General features: G+C 41.4%; 1 protein-coding gene across 3 annotated transcripts in view; it reads right to left on the bottom strand.

Annotated features, from left to right (window-relative positions):
• Positions 1 to 23,169, bottom strand: part of GPC4 (glypican 4) — a 113,441-nt gene that overhangs the window by 9,572 nt on the left and 80,700 nt on the right. For all 3 annotated transcript variants that reach the window (XM_077889991.1, XM_077889989.1, XM_077889990.1), the window contains exon 3: positions 10,915 to 11,306. In XM_077889991.1, coding sequence (XP_077746117.1) covers positions 10,915 to 11,306 — 392 coding nt within the window. The remainder of the gene's footprint in view (positions 1 to 10,914; positions 11,307 to 23,169) is intronic.

The raw sequence follows: 23,169 nt of genomic DNA, 5'->3' as shown, positions 1-23,169 counted from the left end.
GGTGATCTCCTGCCCACCACACATGGCCTGCTGTGGCCTCTACCAACACTGTGTCTGGCTTGCCAGACTGGTACACAAACACGTCTTCTTTTCAAACACATGGACTACAAGACTGGCCTTTGACACTTAACCTCCCAATCAAGGTGAAGAAAGGTATCTAGTGTACACTCTGTTCTGTGCCAGGAGCTGAGGAGAAGGCAAAATCAATGCATCCTACAGGCAAGAATATGAATACATTTAACGTTGGGGTGAGGTGAAGGCCTTCTAAGTCCTGGGAGCAGTAAAGCACAGAGTGCTCTGAGAACACTGACTGGAAGAGACGTGACTTTAGTTACACTTGGAAGAAAGGGTTGGATTTAACTGGCCAAGTGAAAGGAGAACATCCCAACCAGGGAGAACAAAATGGGCTGGAGGAGAGTGTGCAGAGTGCCTGGGGGTGGGGGAATTGTAGGAAGTGTGGCTGGATGCACAGGTAGGAGTGTGTGCGTGGCCAGAACTTAAAGGCACAAGAAGAGGAAGCAGAATGAGAGGTAGCAGAACATGAGGGCTGTGAAAAGTTCACGGGGAAGGGGAGGAGCAAAGCTAAAAGTGGTACCAAAGTCAGAGAGGGCTGGCCGTCCTCTGTAGAGAAACAAGACCTCGTATCTTTCTGTTTCTCTTAAAAATGACATTGTCTCATGCACCCCTCCCTGGTGGCTAACCCAAGGTTCCTGACTTCTCCATTCTCTCTGCCCTGCCCTCTGCTTTGGGAGTTACTATCAGAGGATGAGTGCATTCCTCTCTATCGCTCCCAACCAGTTCTGCGCACACAAACTTTTGAAAGCAGATACTGGCACAGGGAACAGATGCTGGAATATGGGGCCATCTAGCAAGGTGCTTCACCTGCTCTGGAGTGTGACTTTGGATACTGCTTATCAACAGGACCCTCAAGAACAGGAATGAGGGGTTAGAACTGTCGGGAGGAAAACTTAACACCAATGGGCTCCTATCTGATGTGCACACACACCACTGCTTATCCCTATCAGAACTCTGGCCTGAAGGGGGCGGGAACCTCCAGCAAACAAGGTGGTAACAGAGTATGTCAGAGTCAACATTCCCTACCCAAGAATTAGGACTTCGCCACAGTTCTAACCAGGCCCAAATTAGTCCTTCTAACTGTGTTTTAATGTGCAGTGAAATCTTGGCTACCCAATACCCTGGGGGAGGGGCCAGTCTGGAGAGCTTGATTTTCTGGACAGCTAAAAGTTCGTTCTTCTAAAGTCATCGATAATTAGGACTTTAATACCTGTCTGTTCCACCCCCTCACTTTACAGATGAGAAAACAGGCCTGGCAAAAGGAGGAGGCTGGAGAATCTGAGGATCACAGAAGTCAGAGTTGCAAGGGGCCTTAGAGGTCACATCGTCCAGCTCTCACATTTAAGATATAAGAAAACCAAGGCCACACAGATGAACTGACTTGGTGACAGTCACCCTGCTATATCGGATTCTAGTACTGCACCTTATCAAACATCTCCCTGCCTTCTTCAACACAAGATGTGAAATTCTCATCTTACGCACACTTGATTTCCTCTTGACACTATACTTCAGTTCCATGTTGATGATACCACTAAATGGCTGTATCTCAGAGAGGTGAAGAGTTAGTGTGTAAATGACTGAGAAACCAAAGAACAGACTGTGGCATTTGTTGAATATTATGCTTAAGAGGAAACCATGCCCTGGTATGGAAACATGTACAAAGCTCAAGTGTCAACAAATAGTTACTGAGCACCTATCTCATGTTGGGGATTATTCTGGAATGTACTTGTGATTAGGTAGCAAAGCAAGTAGGAATCTATGTTAGAATAGGGAACCTGTTCTTTTTTTTGGTATTTTTTTTAATTGGAGTTCGATTTGCCAACATATAGCACACCACCCAGTGCTCATCCCGTCAAGTGCCCCCCTCAGTGCCCGTCACCCAGGCAGGTGGGCAGGGGGTTGGGGTGACTGGGAACCTGTTCTATGAAGCACAAACACATTCCAAAATAGTATGGGCCTTTAGAAAATAAGCAAAAATCTAAAACGCAATAGTTATATTCAACAAATTTTTTCCCTCCAAAAAGACCTTCCCATTCGTTTTCTTAACTATTTGTGGTCCACTGTATTCTTCATTCCATTGTAAGTCAAATCTGTGATGCAGTAGACCTTGTAGTACAGTGCCCTAACACAGGGAGATGTCAGCTCAAGTTTAAAGACAGGGACCAAACAAGATGACACAGTTGAGTTTTATTAAAGGAAGATTAAGCTGAGTTTGGCAGACTTCTTCCATTTCATTCCCTGGCTAAGTACTGGCTCATGCTCTACATGTAACTGGTTGTCTAACTACTAATAATGATCACCAAAAAAAAAAAAAAAAAAAAGATCACCAAGGACTCAGCTTTAACATGCTATGTAATCACTAAACACCAGAACGGGGGCAGCCCGGGTGACTCAGTGGTTTAGCACCTGCCTTCGGCCCAGGGTGTGATCCTGGAGACCCAGGATCAAGTCCCACGTCGGGCTTCCTGCATGGAGCCTGCTTCTCCCTCTGCCTGTGTCTCTGCCTCTCTCTCTGTGTCTCTCAATAAATAAATTTTAAAAATCTTAAAAAAAAAACCCATCAGAATGGAGAAGAGAGATGGTAAAGTTCTAGAAGTAAACCACTATGGGGAAGAACCTGTGCCATACCCAGGCTAGGGGAAATTGAACAGTCTTTTGTCTCACAACCGCTATTTAGACCACTCTGCACAACTTCACATTATTCAGACCTGGGAAACAAAATTCTTGTGTGGGAATGAGGCCCTTGTACAGAGAAGGGTTGTTATTTTTTATGTTTATTTATTTGATAGAGAGAGAGAGAGAGAGAGAGAACACACAGAAGCAAGGAGGAAGGGCAGAGGGAGAGGGAGAAGCAGGCTCCCCGCTGAGCAGAGAGCCCAACACAGGGTTGTATCCTGGGACCCTTAGGATCAGGACTTGAGTTGAAGACAGATGCTTAACCAACTGAGCCACCCAGGAGCCCCTAGAGAAGGGTTTTAACACAGGAAAACGGAAAGAAACAGGGGCCCCCCTGCAATGTTCAGCCCCCCGAGAGGAAGTACCAATAAATATGACCATTCCTGAGGCCTTGGGTCCCCACCCTCATAGATCCAAACAAGCTCAGGATGGTGAACCCAAGGTGCCAAGGACCTCTCCCTTTTGACTCTGGAGTACTCGGTGGAGAAACAAAATGGTTGCCTATCTCTTGGAATCCTCAAGGGCTTCCTGCTGGCATTTTACTTATTTTGAATAGAAATTCAAGTTCATTCACATTCTACTCCCTTACTTTCTAGAGTACATTTACATGGGGACCCAAATCCAATGGATGGATCCTGTCACGTGGGGATTAACACAAGGGTTAACTTTACTCCAAGGCCACCTTTTAATCCTTAATTATATACTGATGCTCTATGGCACAGCATGCCAACTTAAAATATTCAACAATATTGTTCCTTTGGGTCACACTCTTGACCAAAATTTGAGGTTTTCCTATTGTTTAGAAGGGACTGCTGAGCCCCAATGCCAGAATCCTTGGGGCTGGGATAGGAATGGGAGTGGGAGTTGGGTGGTTTAGGGTTGCTTTGATAAAAGGCACATTTTTCAGACCTCCCTTAGAGATTCTCAACACCATATTTAGAAACAGAGAAGGGAAAACTGGACACCCCTCCCTTCCCCCTTTGAACCACTAACATAAAGAATGGACCAATGATCTCAGGAGAAAATGCTTATTTAGCTTCTACGGTTTCATGATCATGAAGAGTCTTGATGTCAAAACAGAAAAGACACATATTCTGTTCAGTGTTGGAATTAGCTGTCTACTGGTCACTTTTATTGGTTTTTACTGATAGATAAGATACAGTTATAGAGTGCTTACTATGTGCCAGGCTCTCTTCTAAGTACTTTGCATGTATTAACTTATTTAAGCCTCCAAATAATCGTATGAGAGGAGTATTATCATTTCATTTCACAGATGAGAAAGGAGACATCAAAAGAGATTAAGGGACTCACACAAGATCTTCAAGGGAATAGCTAAGACCTGAATGTGCACATTTTGGTTCTAGAGCAGGTACACTCAACTTCCTTGTTGTGTATCAGAATGGCTTCTTTTGAGTAACAGAACAGTGAGGGAAACCTGAAGGGAGCACATGAAGCCAGTTCTTCTCCATAACGCCCCAGACCTAGCACAGCCTGTCTACACACAGTGAACATTAGGCTATGAGGTTGGCTGGTTTTCTGGTAAGAATTTGCAGTTTTCAAATTAAGTGACCAAATGAAATCATTTTTACATTGGAGGGCAAGTTAGGATTCATCCACACGGTGGGTATGCCTGACTAGACCTTTGGAGGAGATGACGTACTGCTTAATGACCAACAAAGACTTACTCAGCCAATGCTATATCCTCATAATGGGTCGAGACGCTACAAGGGTAAGGAAAAAATATATAAGCCACCTACCGGTCCCTGCCCACAAAGAATTCAAAAGCTCCAGTAAACACTGCTGCACAGAGAGAGAGAGATAGAGAGAGAGAGAAAAGAGCTCACTTAAACACTCCAAAAAATAATACACGTATTTTACCAAAGTTTTAACGGTTTCAAAGAATCGTAGCTAAATGTAGCAGAGATTATCGATTTCTACTAGGAAGTGGGAGGTTATGTAAGAAACATGTTTGACATTATCTAAGAATGAGGTGGTTTGACTTGTTTAGTTTTGGGGGACAGTATGGTAGAAAGGGGACATCGTCTGGACTCAATACTTCTATATATTCCCTTCAAATCAAAATCTGAGTTACTGACCCAGAATGAAGAAATATTAAACAGCCAATTTCCAAAACTTATAAAATCCTTCAAGACTGATCAAGGCCTTTTTAAATGTTGAAATGCCTTAGGATTTTAGGAGGCTGTCTGAGTTTCATGGTAAAAGTGGGACTTGGGGTGTGGGACGATGGAGAATCCTCATTACTCTTTTGTAAGATACTCATTCCTGCCACCCGATATATATTTGACATTGACATGTGCATGCCATTTCTGCTATAAAAAGCCTTTGCAGAGAAGTCCCCTTTTCTGCAAAGACTCTTTTAATATAGATTGAGACTTTTACTCAATAATCTGTGTTTTCCAAACACCACATTAAAAACTACTGCAAAGCAGCTGAAAAAAAGAAAACTGCTGGAGAAGAGCTCTTTGTGCAGCCTGGATTTCATTTTGGTAAATCCAAATGAGCCTTAAGCCACACTACAGTGATGGCAGTCAACATGCTGCACTGAAGTTAAAAACACATTTCCTTTTAGTTTATTCCAGTCCCTAACATACATTTGCTGCAACATTTTTTTGGTCTGCAAAGCCAATAGCACCAAACAAACAAAAAGGATGCAAAGCCAATAGCACCAAACAAACAAAAAAGACCTAGATTTTATCCGTTGCTTGGTAACATAAGCACCCAATAAAAATAAAGGGAAATATTTCCCAAAATTACGGTAAAAGAAAAAAAGAGATAGGGAACCCAAACATGCTGTGAGATGTGATGAGTTTATTCAACAATTTCCTAGGGTTTTTTTTTTTTTAAGATTTTATTTATTTGAAAGAGAGAGAAGGAGAGAAGGAGGGAGAAGTAGATCCCTCACCTAGCAGGGAGCCTGATGCAGGGCTCGATCCCAGGCCTAAGATCATGACCTGAGGCCAAGGCAGATGCTTAACCAACTGAGCCACCCAGGCACCCCCACAACTTCCTAGTTTTGGATTCACTGAACACACCCAAAGGAGGATGAGATGTTCCTATTACCCTCATAATAGGATTTTTAAGATCTAACAAAATATGCGGAACAAATCAGGGCCCACTAAGGAATATTTGTTGATATGCTGTAGATAAAACTAAAGCAGAGGGCTCAATTTTTGTCCTGAGAGCACGCCATCTCAAGTCCTTAACACTCCCCACTTCCTCCCCTACTTTCAGCTACAGCCCCACCGTTGCAATGCTAGTGTTTAAGGGTTGTGAGTGAAAACAAATTCAGGGTTGAATAGATCTCTACACCTAGCTTTTTAAAGGCTTTTTGTACAGACATTTACACAATTTCCATTTATAATGATTCAGGAAATGGCAAAATAATTTGTGCAGTACTCTTGCAGGTGTTGGGGCATTGTGAACACACAAAATCAAAGGGGGAGCAATGGAAATTATTCTCAAGGCAGGACAACCATTTAGATATCACAAGGGTAAGGCACGGATTTCTAATTATAGCCCCTGGAGTTTGGGGGGGCTGTAGACACAGTCCCATTATGTCAATGTTAATTGAAACCATGAGAATGCAAGTCTCTTTGGCATAGGAGCTAGTCGTTTTCATGGTGCATGTTACCACTTGTGCACTTCTCAAAGACCACAACAGACTTCACCCTTCCAGGCAAAACTGCTGTTGGAGCAGGTAAATAGGAAAGGCATCATGAGCCATGACAAGTAAAAGAAGGAATAAGTACTACAGAGAGGTGTAGTGCCAGGGTGCTCTTGAACCATTTCTTACTAATTATAGGGACTTTTCTGAGTGGGAATTGTAAAGCTTAGTAAGCTGCCATCACTGGATGTCTGGGCCCAAAAATCTGAAGCAAGGCAAGTATACTTTGACTAAGAAGTGAGTTTCTCTAAGCTTACTGGTGCTAATGGCTTTTTTTTTTAATATTTTTTTTAATTTTTTTATTTATTTATGATAGTCACAGAGAGAGAGAGAGGCAGAGACACAGGCAGAGGGAGAAGCAGGCTCCATGCACCGGGAGCCTGATGTGGGAATCGATCCCTGGTCTCCAGGATCGCGCCCCGGGCCAAAGGCAGGCGCCAAACCGCTGCGCCACCCAGGGATCCCGCTAATGGCCTTTAAAAGGCTTAGTGATAATCAAATCATTGCTCAACATTTTAACTACAACCCTTGGGTTGCAAAAGGAAGATGGAAAAATAGGGCAGCCACTTACAAAGAGAAAGTGGGAACATGTTTAAGTATGCAGTAACTAGCTCCCGAGACCACAGTGCTTTTCATATTGGACTTTCAGAGACATCTTTGTAGATGGGGTGGGTGAGGTGACTTTTTAAAATTAGGATATATATTTTCTACTCGGAATGATCTTTCCTAATCCCAAGGTAATTAATTCTACAAGACACCAAATGAAGAAATGTCTATTTCTTGGGTTGCTCTATTTCTACCTGCAGACAACACTTGGACAGCAAGTGGCAGTGGTGGGAGCCCAAGTTGAAAAACAGTGCTTGGCCACCCAAATTGGTAGAGAAGCTTACTTATTTTATTAATCAAATGTAGATTTTTTTTTCTCAACATGTTCAATTTGAAATAAGGTTTTGATAGATCGTTTACTGTCTTTTCCATAGAACTATATCTTAAATTAATATCTTGGTTTATTTGGTAGCCATACTCCAAAAATGAATGTAATAAATGTTTTCTCAAATATCCAAGTATTCCTTGCATGCTTCTAAGTAGAAACATAATGATGAGAGATTTTTTTTGTGTTTTAACTACTTTAAAAATTGACTTGATGCCTGAGTATCTTACTATTGTTAATTTAGGTAACGTAACCCAACTCGGTTGAAGGGTTTAACTTCAAGTCAGTCCTTCCCTACTTAGGAAGCTCAGTAGGGAAGCAAAACATTATTAAAAAGTTTCCAATTACAAATTCAACTTTTAAAGTAGATATAAGAGGATTTTCAACTAAACAATTGACAAGTGATGTTTAGTTACAGTAAATTAAGCCCTATAGCTGGTATTCTCATATAACTAAGTATCTCTTACACAGATATGAAAAATTACAGTGAACATAGAACACAGATCAATTCTGAAGCAAATTTAGGGTTAAATTTAGAAAGGAACTTTCTTTTTTTTTTAAAGATTTATTTATTTATTCATTCAGAGAGAGCGAGAGAGAGGCAGAGACACAGGCAGAGGGAGAAGCAGGCTCCATGCAGAAAGCCCAATGCGGGACTTGATCCCGGGTCTCCAGGATCACACCCCGGGCTGCAGGCAGCGCTAAACCGCTGCACCACCGGGGCTGCCCAGAAAGGAACTTTCTCAAACAATTTACCAATACTAAGGTAACACAGAAAATCTCTTGCTTAAAAAAAAATTCATACCAAAAGAAACACCAGAAATTGATTGCGACTCCTTTGAGTCACATATTCTTTATTGTATAGGTTAAGTGTGTTTGAATCTTCTATACAAAAGCCAACCTTATGGATTTCCCACCATGAATTTTAAGCACCAGGTCCAGAAGAAGAATGTGATACAGGGAAGCCACAACTGCTTCTTTCTCCCTACCCTGGTGGTGAGATGGGGTGCACAATGGCAAGCCTTCTAGCTCCTGACCTTCTTCTAATCTGCAATGAAGGGTCTAATCACTTTGTTTCATCTCTGCCTTCCACGGTGGGTTGGAGGTTCTGGAATCTCCAATCTCTAAGAGGGCTCCAATCTAGCCAAGTGAGGCTAACCAGACCTCTGCCAGCCTGGTCCCTCTCCCTAAGAAATGAAAGGGGTAATGGCTAATGTGAAGCAAACACTTTTCAGATGCTTGTAAAGGGCTTTCTACTTCTTGTCTTTCCTTTCACACCCACACGCGCTCGTTCAAAGCACACAGCAGCGCCTTTCTGCCTTTTCGGCTTAGGATGAACACAAGGACTTGTTGAAGAAGGGCAGATGTGTCAGGAGAGCTACAACATGAATAACTGCGAACTGGAGTAACTGTGCCTTGTTTTGGGACTGTGGCATGAGCATCTGCAAGACTCCTCATGGTTGCTCAGGCTGGCAGAAGTTCAGGAATCAGATTATTCCTTTAATTATAACCATTATCCCCCACTTGCTCCCTCATATGCCCTAACAAATGTTTGCAATTTACAAGGAGAATATCAGCAGGATGAGGAGTGAACCAATACATGCTGGGAAGAACTGTTCCCTGAAAGTGTATGGCCTGGAGATGAGAGCATACACACCTGTAATAATGAAGGCAATCAGCAAAGCCTCCTATCACCAAACCCTAGCATGAAATGTCCTAGAAACACCTAATTTTCATGGTATACGATTCTTCAGAATCTTTTCTTCACTGGGTGAATGTACATTTCCTCTCTAACTTGGGTAATCCATGAATCCTAGCCTGCTCAGGACAGCCCTGGCTGCGTATTAAAAATTAGGAGCACATGTTGTCTGGTATGACTGGTAATAAGCACCCCTTGGTCTAGATAATAAGCATCCTGGTTTGGACAATAAATTCTTTGGTCACTTGAACTCTAAATGAACTCTGATAGGTGATCATATTGATATTCCAGTTGTTTGTATGGCTATTCAGTTTTCATTTTGACCACTCCCTTCTGTCCTCAAAACAACCAAATGATCCAAGTAGAAGCTGCTGCTGTCTTTATGTCTGCAGATTTTTTAGTAAATGGACAACAATTTGGCTTTTCCTTTGAGGGCAGAAATGTTACAGAACCAAGATCAGTCTTCCAAAGGTAACTTGCCCCAGATTATTGTTTCTTCATTGTTACTAAATCATAGAAGAGTAGAGGTAGAAAGGCCTTCAAGAAGTCTTCAAATTTCATTTTTTTTCTGGGGAAGAAGGGAGTGAAGGAGCCATAAAACCTTTCCCCCACCTTGAAATCTTGCTCAAAATTATATTTTGAGGGGCACCTGGGTGGCAATTCAGTGTCTGATTCTTGATTCCAGGTCAGGTCATGATCTCAGGGTCATGAGATCGAGCCCTGCATTGGGGTCCTCACTCAGCACAAAGCATACTTGAGATTCTCTCTCTCTCCCTCTGCTCCTTCTCCCATGCTCATTTGCACACACATGCTTTCTCTCTCTTAAAATAAATAAAATCTTTAAAAAAAAACTTTGAAAAGTGAGAAAAGCAAAGATTCTCTAGTGCAGCCAGGAGGTAAAGACACAAATGCAGAGTCACTTACTAGAAGACTCCTCATACCTCCCTTGCTGAGAGGGAGACTCAAGGAGGCCCCTGAAACACATCCTTATCTTGTTTCAAAGGACATAGTCCAATTCCTTTAATGAACAAATGAGGAAAATGTGCCTCATTTCATATACTCTTGCCTATATATTACAATTTCATTCTCTTTTGGTAATCCTGTAAACAAAGCCGTAAGTCAAGAGCAGGTGCCCCACACTGTCATAAAAAGCCTCTAAAGAGCTCTGAGTATGCCTTCAAATAAGGAAACAACACATCCTAATGCATGTTAAATACTGCTCTAGACCGTAACTAGTTAAGCCTAATCCTAGTCACTCAAAGCAACCAATGATGGAGCCTGTCTCTTTCTTTCCCTGGAGGAGAAGTAAAATGGGGGCTGAAAACAATATGGCAATATTAAACCCATTTTGAAAATTAAGGTTCCCAAGTGAACATACATCCTGCTTCTAAGAAAAGCTACCAAAGAAACCACTGGAAAGAATGACGTTATAAGATGATAGTCATCACAGCACGGTCTCTAACTATATGGTGTATCTCCATCAGAACAAAGTGTATGAGGGAAAAGGCTAAGAGAAAGAAGAGAGCACAGAAGAAAATGGTTATCAAGCCAGTGGAATTCTACTGATTTTCTACCTCCCAAACTTTCTTTTTATTTACTTATTGCGGGGGTGGGAGCATGAGCGAGCCAGCACACAAGTGGGACGGGCAGAGGGAGAGAGAGAACCCTAAGCAGACTCCATACTGAGCTTGGAGCCTGACGTGGGGCTCAAACTCTTGACCCTGAGATCATGACTTGAGCTGGAACCAGGAGTCAGACGCTTAACTTACTGTGGCCCCCAGGTGCCCCCCAAAACCTTCTTTTAAAATGAAACAACATAAAACAACACAGGATGCAAACAGCACTTACCACAGAGACTTTGCTCACTACGTCTCTTGCAACCGCTAAGCCTTGAGCAAAAGTACGGGCTGCTACAAATGCACGAGTAACCTGCAGCTTCAGTTTCCGAGGGACGTCTCCGAAGGGCTTCAGCTGCTCGGTGTACTTGCTCACACATTCCAGATACTCATCTGTAAAGTGGTACTGGGAGTTCACCAAGCGGAACATCCGCTCCAAAAGGCGAGCCCAGAAGTCACTTAGCATTTCTTCCAGGTTCACACTTCCTGCCACGTAGTAGCGCTTCAGCTCCCCAAAGAGATCTTTGAACAGTTCAGAATTTTGCATGTATAGGCGGCCGTAGGTCTTCACAAACATATCATTCAGAGATTTCTCTGCATTTTCCAGTAGTTCTTTGAAGAATTCTAAAAACAAAACAAAAAAGAAAACAAGGATTTTCAGTAATTAACAGTGTTTTTCAGGTCAATTTAAAAACTGGGGAAAAAATGACAAAATGAAACTGGAAAACATGTTCACAGATGAGGTGGATTACAACTGATCATTTATCAATGAAAGTAAATCAAGGTCACAAGTCACAAAGTCACTTACTTGTATCTACATCTAAGATACGGGGAAAAAATGATATCTTGGACCAACAACTTCTCAGGAGTCAATATAAAACGTACACACACACTTCTCTCATTCAGTCACAAGGTAAATAAAGAACCAGATAAAAATGGGTACATGAAATCTAAAACATGAGGTTTGCCAGAACTTTCTACTACAAGAATCTAAACCAAAGCTAACTATGCCTTGTAAAGGCAATCTGACACCAGGACAGGTATTTTCAAAACACCTTGTTTTACTTGGACACAATTTTTTTTTCTTTTCTCCTTACATCTACATGACATGCAAGAACACTGCCTGAGGGGGATGCCTGGGTGGCTCAGCAGTTTAGTGCCTGCCGTTGGCCCAGGGCAAGATCCTGGAGTCCCAGGATGCGTCCCTGCATGGGCTCCCTGCATAGAGCCTGCTTCTCCCTCTGCCTGTGTCTCTGCCTCTCTCTCTCTCTCTCAATCTCATAAATAAATAAATAAACAAACAAACAAACAAATAAAATCTTAAAAAAAAAGAACACTGCCTGGGAAATGCTGGAGGCCAAGAAACATAATGAAATACTCCAAAAGCTAGCACTCAGGTTTTCTGAAAATGGGTCCTCAGATGTTTCCCATGGCATTAGTACAAATTGGGGTATTCAAGTTAACCCTGGGTTCTTAAAGAGTTCATATGGCAACATCATGAGATTCTGTGGGGGGAGGGTGGGAGGAGGGAGAGAGACATGCAATGCCTAGCAGACTCAATTACAGATTTGGTAGATTTACAGGACAGCAGGGAAAATAACTTGAGAAAAATACATTAAGAATACCTGGTTATTCCAGGTATACTTTTTGGCTTGAGTGTTAAGAGATTTTAATCTCTTAAGTACAAAGGGCAAATTAGTTTCTCCTGAAGCTTTTCCTAGGCAGTTCAAAGAAGAAAAAAGTTAGTGGTGTATCTATAACAATCATTCTTAAAGAATCTATGGCTGGTATAAAAATAAACACTTCATGATATCAAGTTTACAAGCAGGAAATGTAATAAATACCAAAGCAAAATATAAGGACCACATCAATTAAGAAAGTGCCTCCAAATGAACATGGAGCAGAAAAGAAAATCTGGTGCCTCCTTTGAAGCCAGAACATTAGCAATCTTCTCAAAATGCAATAGCCCAACAAAGCCATTATCTTCTCATACTGGGTGGGCAAATCAGAGGCTGAGAACTACTTCCAAATAGTTTCTCAAATCAAAACAAAACAAAACAAAACAAACAACAACAACAAAAAAACAAACAGTTTATCAAAACCTGCATTGGAAACACTGAAGCCTTTTGGAGGGGATGTGTGTGACTTTGTTTACTTCCAAGAGATACCTATGCCTCTGCTCATCACCACATGGGGGCTTGAGCCTCAAAGTCCACGGTCTTCTGGGTTTCAGCTTTTCAAACTGTGTGTGTTTTGTTCATGGGGTATTTTTGTGGGGAGAGGGGCTCTTTCCTTTTCCTTTGGTTGAGTTTCGCTTTTTATTTCCTGGGTGCTCTTCAAAGAGACAAAGGGAAATGGATTCCCTCTGAAGAGCTAAAAAGAAAGGGTAGTGCACAAGTCAACCTCTCACCTCCATTCCAAGCGCACTGCCTGGTATTTTTTTACAGAAGTTTTCTGCCTGGAAGACCACTGGAAAGTACGCAAGGAGCTAGAGAACCATAGGAAAAACGTTACTCAAATCAGATACCTGAGAGGCCTCTAATTCTCTCCCAAATCCCAAGTGATTCTCAAGTGTGGTCCCACGACAGGCAAACATCAACACCATGTTACCACATCACCAGGGCACTTGTTAGAAATGCAAGTTCCTGGGCCCCACCCTAAACCCACTGGATCAGAGATTCTGGGCATGGATCCTAGCCATCTGCAACTCTGTTTACCCTAATGTTTGAGAACCACCACTCTAGCCAAGGAAATGTGTCTCATTTCACCCCTCAATAGCAATCAGCACCAGCTCAAGGCTGTGCTAAATACGAAGCATATAGGTTAAACGTTTTAATTAGAATGTCTTTCCAATGAGCTGGTTTTTTTCCCATTTTTTCCCTCACATTCCTGGGTGTGATTTATCATGTTTTGGTGGGGATAAATTTTCTTGTGTGGAAGTCTCTCAACTAAGTGTCCAGATGCAGGCAGCACTTTTCTAGAATTCAAAGCCAGAGAGTCTTGGGGTAAGAAGAGACCTGGAAATGCCATCAGGTCCACTTCCAGTGCCTTGCTTGAATCCCTAGCACCCTGGCCAAGTGCTGCTGGTTTATCAGGTATATAATAAACAAGGGAAGCTGAGTTGTATTAGTATGGGTCCAGTGGGTTACACACATAGCTCTCACATGCTGGGAAACTGAAGCCTGGTCATTGAGATCAGTATGCAAGCCTTGTGTCAATCCAGTGCTATGAGTATTTCACGATCCAAAAGAGAAGATTCCAAAGGCAACCACAGGTCCTTCCCTCACATTGGATTTTTATTATATTGCTCATAAAATTGGCACACATCATTTAGTGTAGAAGTAGGTTGTTGGAAATTATTAGACTTGTGCTTTGATGACTCATTTAATAAGTAACTGAATATTCACTTGTATTTCTAGTGAATGGCACCTTAGTTGTACAGATTTTATGGGTGGAGGCAGAGTGGCATTTCAGAGGTGTTTGAATTTAAAAACATCTATACAATGTCAGAATTCATTGTTTAGGCTTCTAAGTGTTCCAAGTCAAAGAAATGCTAAGACACTAAACATTTTATGGGAAAAAAAAATAAAAGTCGCAGACTTCCTCATTCAGATCAAGAACCTATGGGTTGGTGTCCCTGTATAATGTAGCTGCTCTGGAGCATAAGAGAAACAATCTAATTAAGAGGAGAACTGATTTCAAACCAGCATGCCCTCTGTCCAATACCACCATGGACCTTACTTTGTTTCCTAGGACTCAAATTCTGTCTAGGAAGGGTGTGTGTGTGTGTGTGTGTGTGTGTGTGTGTGTGTGTGTACCTGTGCTGTGTGTGATGTTAATTTAAACTTTAAGAAATCAGTTTGGCGCTCCATACATACTAAATTCTAATTCCTTTCATTGTTCAGAAAATGGATTTTCTTTCTGACACTCTTTTAAAGACTCTTTAGTATGTCCATATAAGTTGCAAATATAAAGATTGTTTGAGTGGGCTATACACAGAAATTCTACAAAATTGATGTATAACAAGTTAAAATCTGATAATTTAATCCTTCTTAATGGATATGCAATTTGACAGTTATGTACTGAGTGGCTATTATGGGCTCAAATCAAAGCACAGGTTTAGCACACGTCTTAACCTTCTCGCCCAGACTATAATCAACATTTCCAATAAGACAAATTTCCTTCATCCAATTCACCTTTACTATACCACCAACCCTCCGCACATGGTTTTATGTGCACCAGAGATTTTTAAAGCATCTATAAAATCCTTAATCTTTCATTTCATATAGAAAGTTTTAAAGTATTCATCTCTTTCACCTATGGAAGTTAATGGAACAAAAGTCAAGGGATTCAAAAGACCTAAACTCCCTCCTCTTTAGACTTATTCTTACTGACTCTGTTAAATGGGACTCTTCAACCTATGCCTTTTGCCTCAGAGACCTTATAAGGATGATGGACATAACTTAAATTCTAAAAGTCACTTCAATTAGGTCCAATATCAGCCAAAGCATAATAATTTGCTATAAGGAGAAAAAACGGGGGCTTTTACACCTGCCCCTCCTACAAACTAGTAGCTTTCCTATGTTCGTGTATAACTCTTGTGCATCCCCAGTCCTCCTTTTATTCCTAGGACACCTCCTTCTACAATGAGGAATAGAGCAAAATTAGACATTTGAGTCCTGGTCCACGGCCATTAATGGCAACTTCATTAATCACTGTAATGTTCATCTTCACTTTCTCCTCCATTATTCAGAATTCAGGATCAGGATCAGATCTTAATTGCTGAAGAACAACTGTACAGGCCGGAGATACCTAGCAATCATTCCTTCTTAATTATTATACCTGAAGCCAATTATAAGATACTCAGTGGTGAAGAGAGGACCAACCAGCACGGTATAACCCAGGATTCCGCAACGATCAGAAGCTCCGTTAATTGGAAATTAGATCTCCCTTGTGGCAACAACTTCTATTCGTGGAAAATGGTGGGAAGGGAATCTGTTTCAAGGGATGCTACCGGTGTCTGAAAGACAGAGTCAATGAGGTGATGGTTTAAAAGCATTTAAAATATGGTATCTGTGATCATGGTTTATTTCTCCTTCAGCTTGCAGTTCGGAGGCTTGAGTGATTATGTTCTAAGGATCAAGCAACTGCTACTCCCAGGGCTCATGGATGAGCACTTAACATAGGGGTGGAAACAGAAACTAACATGATACATCTCTAAACCAGTGTGACACAGTGGGGAAACCATGGGATCTCTCACTTACGAACTGTGTGACTTCAGATGGATGAAAGATCTAACCTGATTTTCTGTGGCCTCATCCATAACATGACACTGTTACTACTCACCTTAGATGAATAATGCCCAGCACACCAAAGACGCTCAACAAATGGACACTACTTGTAATAGGTAGTGTTCTTATTGTCACCTTTAGGGTTTCTTCCTATCTACAATCACCTTAAAAGTCTCTTGATGCTTGTTTTTATCTCTCCTAGCAGAGTCAAATATTATCCAGCTCAGGAAGCCATTAAGCCAAAGTTGCTGGAGATCAGTTAAGGAGACTCAAGGCCTTATAATACTGGGAGCGATTTAGTCAAAGGAAATGCTTAACGGCTCTGGCTCCCAATGCTGTGCAATGTCCCAGACATCTACATGGGTGGGAGGGACCATTGAGAGAAAGAAACCAAAGAGAGAAACGCATGGAAGAGGTTTTATATCAGAAGAGAGTATCACACACTTCATGCAAAGATAAAACACAGATCATGGTAAAGGATTAAGCAAAGAATCGGTGAAAGGAAAACTGAGAAGGAAGTGGCAGGACAATCACCACCCACCCCTCCCCACACATTTCATCTGCCAGAAGTCAGCTCAGAACAAGGGCTGAGCTAGGGGACTGAGTACTTCCCAGCTCTAAATGCGAATTATTCTTAATATCAATAATACCAGTTGAACATGGGAAAAACTAAAATGAGATGACTCCTTTTCCATATAAACAGTTTCTACTCAAATATCCTGTCTTTTAAAAAGAATGAAGAAGAACATCATTTCTTCTCTCCCCAGCCACTTGTCCTGCATCAAATAAACATTCAAAATTCTTGAAACAGTTCAAAAGGCCCACAGTTCTGCTATTAAACACCATTAATTACTCCATTATAAACAATTGGCTGGCTATTGATTAATGAGCTAGAAAACATTCTAGAACTAACCCACGACCTTAAGAGATTGGAAGTCCTTTCTTTTCAATCCACTTGGCTGTGTGCTATAAATTACCACCTTGTGTTTATAGTATTAGGAAACTGCCTTTTATGTTGAAGGATTAATTTCCTCTTTACTGTAAAGACTGTACTTCACAGCCCTGGCATGGTGTGTGAACATTAAGTTACCACCTTGACAAAATTCCTGAGAAAAGAAGCCTCCTTGAAAGTGCTACAAATCATACTTTTCACACTGTTAAGAAAACTCAAAGAGTTATATTCACCCATTCATCCAAGAGCATGCATTTAATCAAGAACAGCGAGAATAAGCCATCGATGAATGTAAGAGAAAAAGGAAATTAAACGAACATCTTACTGACTGAAACGAAACTGAAACTTTGGTCTCTGAAGATCTCTTCCCTCTGTCTTGCTTTTTCGATAAAGTCTATTTAAGTTTTCAGCAGGCATTTTCCTCTATCTTGGCAAAATCTTACTCCTCAAAAGTACCTGCTAGGGCATGGTGTACTAAAAGGACACACACTCGATTAATGTTCATCGACCGATAGCACATCAACAGACCTCCCCTAGGATGACAGGACAATTGCCAATCACAGCAAGGGCTGTGAACATACGAAAAGGTGCTAGGGATCCTACCAAAATAGGCACAACCCTTTTTCTGCAAGGTTCATTTTCGTAGTTAATCCATTTTGAATGCTAAAGCTCCTTGTGTTCTCTCTCATGGCTCCCATCTCATGCTATTGTAGCCAGAGACATGGCTAAATACTCTAAGTCTTCCACTGGACACCATTCCTTCCACAGGAAGAGGGCACCTGGCTCCAGCTAGCCAATTCCCTTTAACACACCTATGCCTTCTCATTCCAGTGCCTGAAGAAGGCTGAGGGGATGGTTTAAGCAAGCCAGGAGGCTGGAGCAGCCATCCCAAGTGTTCCATATAATAACTCTATGTGGTTCTATTCTGTGGCCTCATAAACAAACCTTATAATACAGTTTAGGTGCTCATGACTTAGTGGCAAGAGAAAAATCAGGACATAAAGTATCAATAATCTGTTAAGACTCAAATTTGCATCTACATGCACAAAAAAGATAAGGCAAATATGATGCTGATGTAAATACAATGGGTGTCGGGCAGCCCAGGTGGCTCAGCGGTTTGGTACTGCCTTCAGCCCAGGGCCCGATCCTGGAGACCCAGGATCGAGTCCCACGTTGGGCTCCCTGCATGGAGCCTGCTTCTCCCTCTGCCTGGGTCTCTGCCTCTCTCTCTCTCTCTCTGTCTCTCTCATGAATAAATAAATAAAATCTTAAAAAAATACAACGGGTGTCAGGGACATAGGGTAATTATTTTTCAGTAGGTGTTTCTCACTTTTGTCCACCCAAATTTTTCAGTAACATTTATAACCAGAAAAATACTATACCTTCATTGTACTCAAAAAGTACTTTATTTCCCTTTATTCTATTCATTTAACTTAATCGCTGAAAGTTTCCATGCATTTTTCTACTGTCTACAAATGGTCTACAGTGACCACTGTGATACTTTTTTGGGGGGAACCCCAAATATTTTCTTAAAACACCACCAAAACAGTTATGTTTTTCATAAAAAATACAATTTCTTTTCCTATCAAGTATCCCTTTTCAAGCTATAGCAATCTAAAAAGTATGGAGAGATATGAAGAAAATAGAACCAAATTGTCGATTACCCCATCACTAAAAGACAGCCACAACAACAGTTTATCAAATTCCCTATGTTTTTCCTATGAAGATATGTATTGTTACAGGCTTAAGATCATACCGTATCTGTACCTGTTCTCAGGTAACACCGTACAGTTTTAGCATTTCCTATGGGTATGAGATTCTTTGGTAACACCATTTATAACAACTGCATATATATGACACCATATGCACAGACCGGGATCATTATGAGACATTTAAGACCGATTTCCTATTTTTCATTATTGTAAATAATGCTGTGATGGACACCCCTGAATATAAACCTGTATACAGATCTTTCTTTCCTTGAGATAAATACCTGAAAGCAGAATTACTAAATCAAAGGCTATGAGAGTGTCTTTCAAAATTTCTGACCCACTGAACTCCAGGAAAGGTTGTGCCCATGTAGTGCTCTCCCTGAGGCATATTTATTACAACAGTTTCAATTGCTTTGCTAATTCTTTCAAGGAGAAGCAGGTGGAGAAAGGCCTGGCCTGGCTGGAGAATTCTCCCTGTCAATCAGTGGAGACGCAGTGCAGGATCGAATATGCCCTTTTCTTTGCCTGGATGGACAGATACACGGAAAGAGGGTGGGCAGAGAGAAACAACAGCTTTCTGGACTCACGGGCTCAAAGTGCAACGAACCAACAAAATAGATAAAAGCAGTTCAGTCGAAGCTCTTCCACTGACTCACTTGCTGCTTCTTGCTGATGCCACTACTTCTTAAGAAGTCAAAGCTAACAGCAGAGGCCCACAGAGCCAAGTACCGGGGGCTCTGGGCTCCCTGGAAGTTGCACAAGCATTTTCAATCCGCAGAGATAGCCAATGCTAGAGCCACAATTGGTCACACTTCAGATAACAACTCAAAAGGCAGAAAACCTTTGTCAATACAGAAATGGGTGTGTTTTGTCTGAGCTCTTGATTTGATTACAGTAAGCTGCCAGTGGCTCTTTTTCACCAAGTTTCACAGAGATTATAAAACAGTTAGCAAAATGTCTGGCCTTCTAGTCCCCTTCACATGGAAGGAAAAGAAAACAGAATTATAAAGAAAAGAGTAGTAGTGTCTTCTAAGGAAATCAAAGACCATTAGCATTATGATCTAGAAAGAGCGCTGCATTTGCAGGATGGCGAGAAGGCCTCATGTCTTTCTTTGTAGTTCTGTAGTTACTCAGCCTATGAAATGTTGTCCACTGCACTACAGCAGAGGTTTTAAAAAAGCAATGCATTTTTTTAATGTCTGAATGTATCAAATCTAAGGTGAGGATTAAAAAGCAACCCTAGGACATATGTAGGTTATACCCTTCTATGACACATTTATTTGGAGGATTTTTTTTTTTGACATAAAAAACTCCCCGGGGGTCTTCAGTAAGTCAGTCAATATGGACACGCAAAGGACAAGAATAAAACCATGTAGTTGAAAAAACAGTGAAGGTCAGAGGTATTTGCCTTTTAAAGTGAGTAGCCAGCTTCCTCCCACTGAGGTCACTGTGTTTTGGGCCTGCGAATTCTAATGCCGTCAACTCCCTGCACCTCCACACTGGTTTCTCAACCGGCCTAATGAAGGGATGGCCAGTGTGAACTCTGGGAAACTTCCAGTCAGTGATTAAAACACAGATTTGGCAAAATCTTCAGAGTGCGAAACGTCCTGCCTTCGTGAAATGATAGAAAACAAGGGGGCTGAGGGCTTCAGGGAAGGGTGGCCACTTTGATTTACACTTGGCCTGTGCAGATAGATGGGACAGACAATTATTTCTTTTATGTGCGTTTTAAGCTAATTCAGAAAATTTCTACTATTCTTTGAGTTAACAAGCCTCAGGCTCATGGGAGGGTTTTCAAAGACCTGGGGAAAGTAGTGGAGTTAAGAAATGATAGCAGGAAAATAGAGGGTACCAGACAGGCGGCTAATTAACATCTTGTAAGACCTTTCACTAAAGCAGCTGGTCTAGTCACATGTTTAGAAGATTCACAGAATTTTTAGAATTGAAAGGGTCTTTAGAGAGCATCTAGCTCAACCCCTTCATTTTATGGATGGGAAAACTGAGACCCAGTTAATTGCCCCAGGTCACAGTGGGTTCACAGCAGAATCAGGCTGACAATTCAGTGTGCTCTGCCTCCCGAAGTTACTACATTTGCTCCCTACACTGATGAATTAACAGAGTTTTTGCAGTGGACTAGCATCAAGACAACATCTCTATTTCCTTAAGATTTAACATGCAAACTATTTGATTTTGGAAGTTAAGCAAAAATAAATTTTCGAACTTGTTACATCGGTTTTACTATGTGATTCAGAGATATATTTAACATGGCAGCTCTAATCTTCTTAATCTATTTGGGTTGTTTGATTGAACTATGCTTCTTTTAAAAACAACTAGTCTCTCACAAAACATGACATTTTGGGGTGGGCCTTTATGTTGTGGTCCCTAAACACGGATTATGCCCCACTTCTATTATTTCTATTCCTTTGCCTGGCAATTCTTTCAAAGCCCCCTGAACTGAGCATCTGATTAGCATATTCATGAGATAACCGATTCAGCTATGTTAATTAGCAGTTCTACTTCAAAAAAAAATTTTTTTTTTCCCAGAACTCACCAAGAGGGGGAGCAGCTAGCTCTGCCACTATCACTTTCTAGCTCCAGGTCTCTAGCCTAGGATAGTACATTTGTACATTTCTGGTACAGATCCTCAGTTAAAGAATGGGCAAGAGAGATTACAGTGTAGAAAAAAAAAGAGGTGAGACCTTAAACTCAGACGTACAAGTTTAAAAATGAGAATCCTGAGAATTTTGGTGTGGAGGGGTAGTGCCTAAGTAAGTATACTTAATGTACTTTCTCCAGGTCTGTGAATACACACATGTACACAGTTTACAACTTTAAAAAAATGGGTTTACAGACTTTATAATCTCTTTAGATGGCAAATAATAAAAAATTAAACATGTAGAACGAAAAGCCTTTAAAGATAAGGGAATTGGCTCCGAAACACCAGGACTGGCATTTGAACTCTGGAGCTCCCTGAGGAAGAATGATAGAAAACCTGAGGCAATGGGATGATTTCTAGTTAATGAAGGCTGACCCCCTAAAAGCCTACAACCTTATTTTTGTTGAAAAGTTTATAACTTTAATAAGCAGGGTACCTGGGTAGCTCAGTTAGTTAAGCATTTACCTTCGGCTTGGGTCATGATCCCGGGATAGGGCCCCCGTGTGTGTGTGTGTGTGTGTGTGTGTGTGTGTGTAGATCCCTTGCTTGTGGAAGGGGGGGTCTGCTCCCCCCCCCCGCCCCTGCCCCTCTGCTCATGAGCTTGTGGAAGAGGACACATGCACATGCCTTCTCTCTCAAATAAATAAATAAATAATCTCAAACAAAAAGTTTATAACAAATTAACTGTTCCAGCCTTAGAAAGAAGTGTTATCTCAGAAACAGGAGTAAAGTTCTGATGGTAGAGGACCCTGGGCTCAGGGTCACCACTTTAAATTTACACTGTAAGCTTGGAGATGGCAAAAGAGGCTCCTTTGAAATTGCCTGACCTTATAGGTTCCCATGTGTCCCTCTGTTATTTCCTCAGGATTTGTCGTCAGCCTTTTTCCTGCCACCTTGAACACTCCATCATGGTTCTTCAGCTGCCATCTTATTGCTCTGCCCAATCTCTTCCCTTCCATTCACATCAATAGCCTCAGGCTTGGACAATTCTTTGACCAAAGCACCCTGCCACCCTTGGATTACGGAGCATCAAGACAGCCCCTAAACAATTTCACTCAACATCCTCTTTAGGCCTGAGGCACATTGGTGGGTCCTAACGGCCATCCTTAAAAATCAGTCAACAAATGCAGTACCCACTTGAGGATTATGGTTTATTGGATACCAGTCAACTGAAGTTTTAACCATACAAACACATTTAATTATCTCAGAAAACCTAGCTTGGAGGAAATAGGCAACGTATCCCAGAGCTCTGTTCTGATCTCCAGACCAAACACATTTAAGCTACTACTCCTTCAAAAGAAATGTAATCTGTATTAAAAAAAAAAAGAAAGAAATGTAATCTGTGCTCACTACCTTTGTTGTCTATGCCATATTTTAATTTGAAGTCAGAAGAAATAAACGAAAGCTTCATAATCATTTTTCAAGACCAGTTTTGAAACTGATAAAGAAACAATGTTAACACATTTATTGAATGTGAAACCTGGTAGGGAAGGGCCAGAGAATCGGTTTTTCCATCCTTTTTAAAAAAACATATGTTAACACTTACTGATAGTGTTTCTCTGTATGGCTTTTTAAAAACTACACGCTGGAATCATACGAGTAATGCTATAAAACCATGGGGAGTGGGAAGGGGAAAGAATAGCTAAAGCAGCAGGCCTGCAGGCAAGAGACGTCACTAATGTCTGTGGGCTCCGTACCAGGAGGAGACCCGTCTAACAGGAAATGGGGTGACTTGGAGGTGGCAGAACCTGAAAACAGCTTTGTCTCCACTCCATCATGCTACCAACAGGCTAGCCATTTGTAAAGAGCAGGACTTTTTCCTCCTACATGCCCTTATTAAACCCCAAGGGGTTGTTTTCATGTGTTAGCATCTCAA

The sequence above is a fragment of the Canis aureus genome, chromosome X (assembly GCF_053574225.1).
Source record: "Canis aureus isolate CA01 chromosome X, VMU_Caureus_v.1.0, whole genome shotgun sequence".
In the NCBI taxonomy this organism is placed as follows: Eukaryota; Metazoa; Chordata; class Mammalia; order Carnivora; family Canidae; genus Canis; species Canis aureus.
Note: the sequence above shows the minus strand (reverse complement) of the source record. Positions and strands in the feature narration are given on the sequence as shown.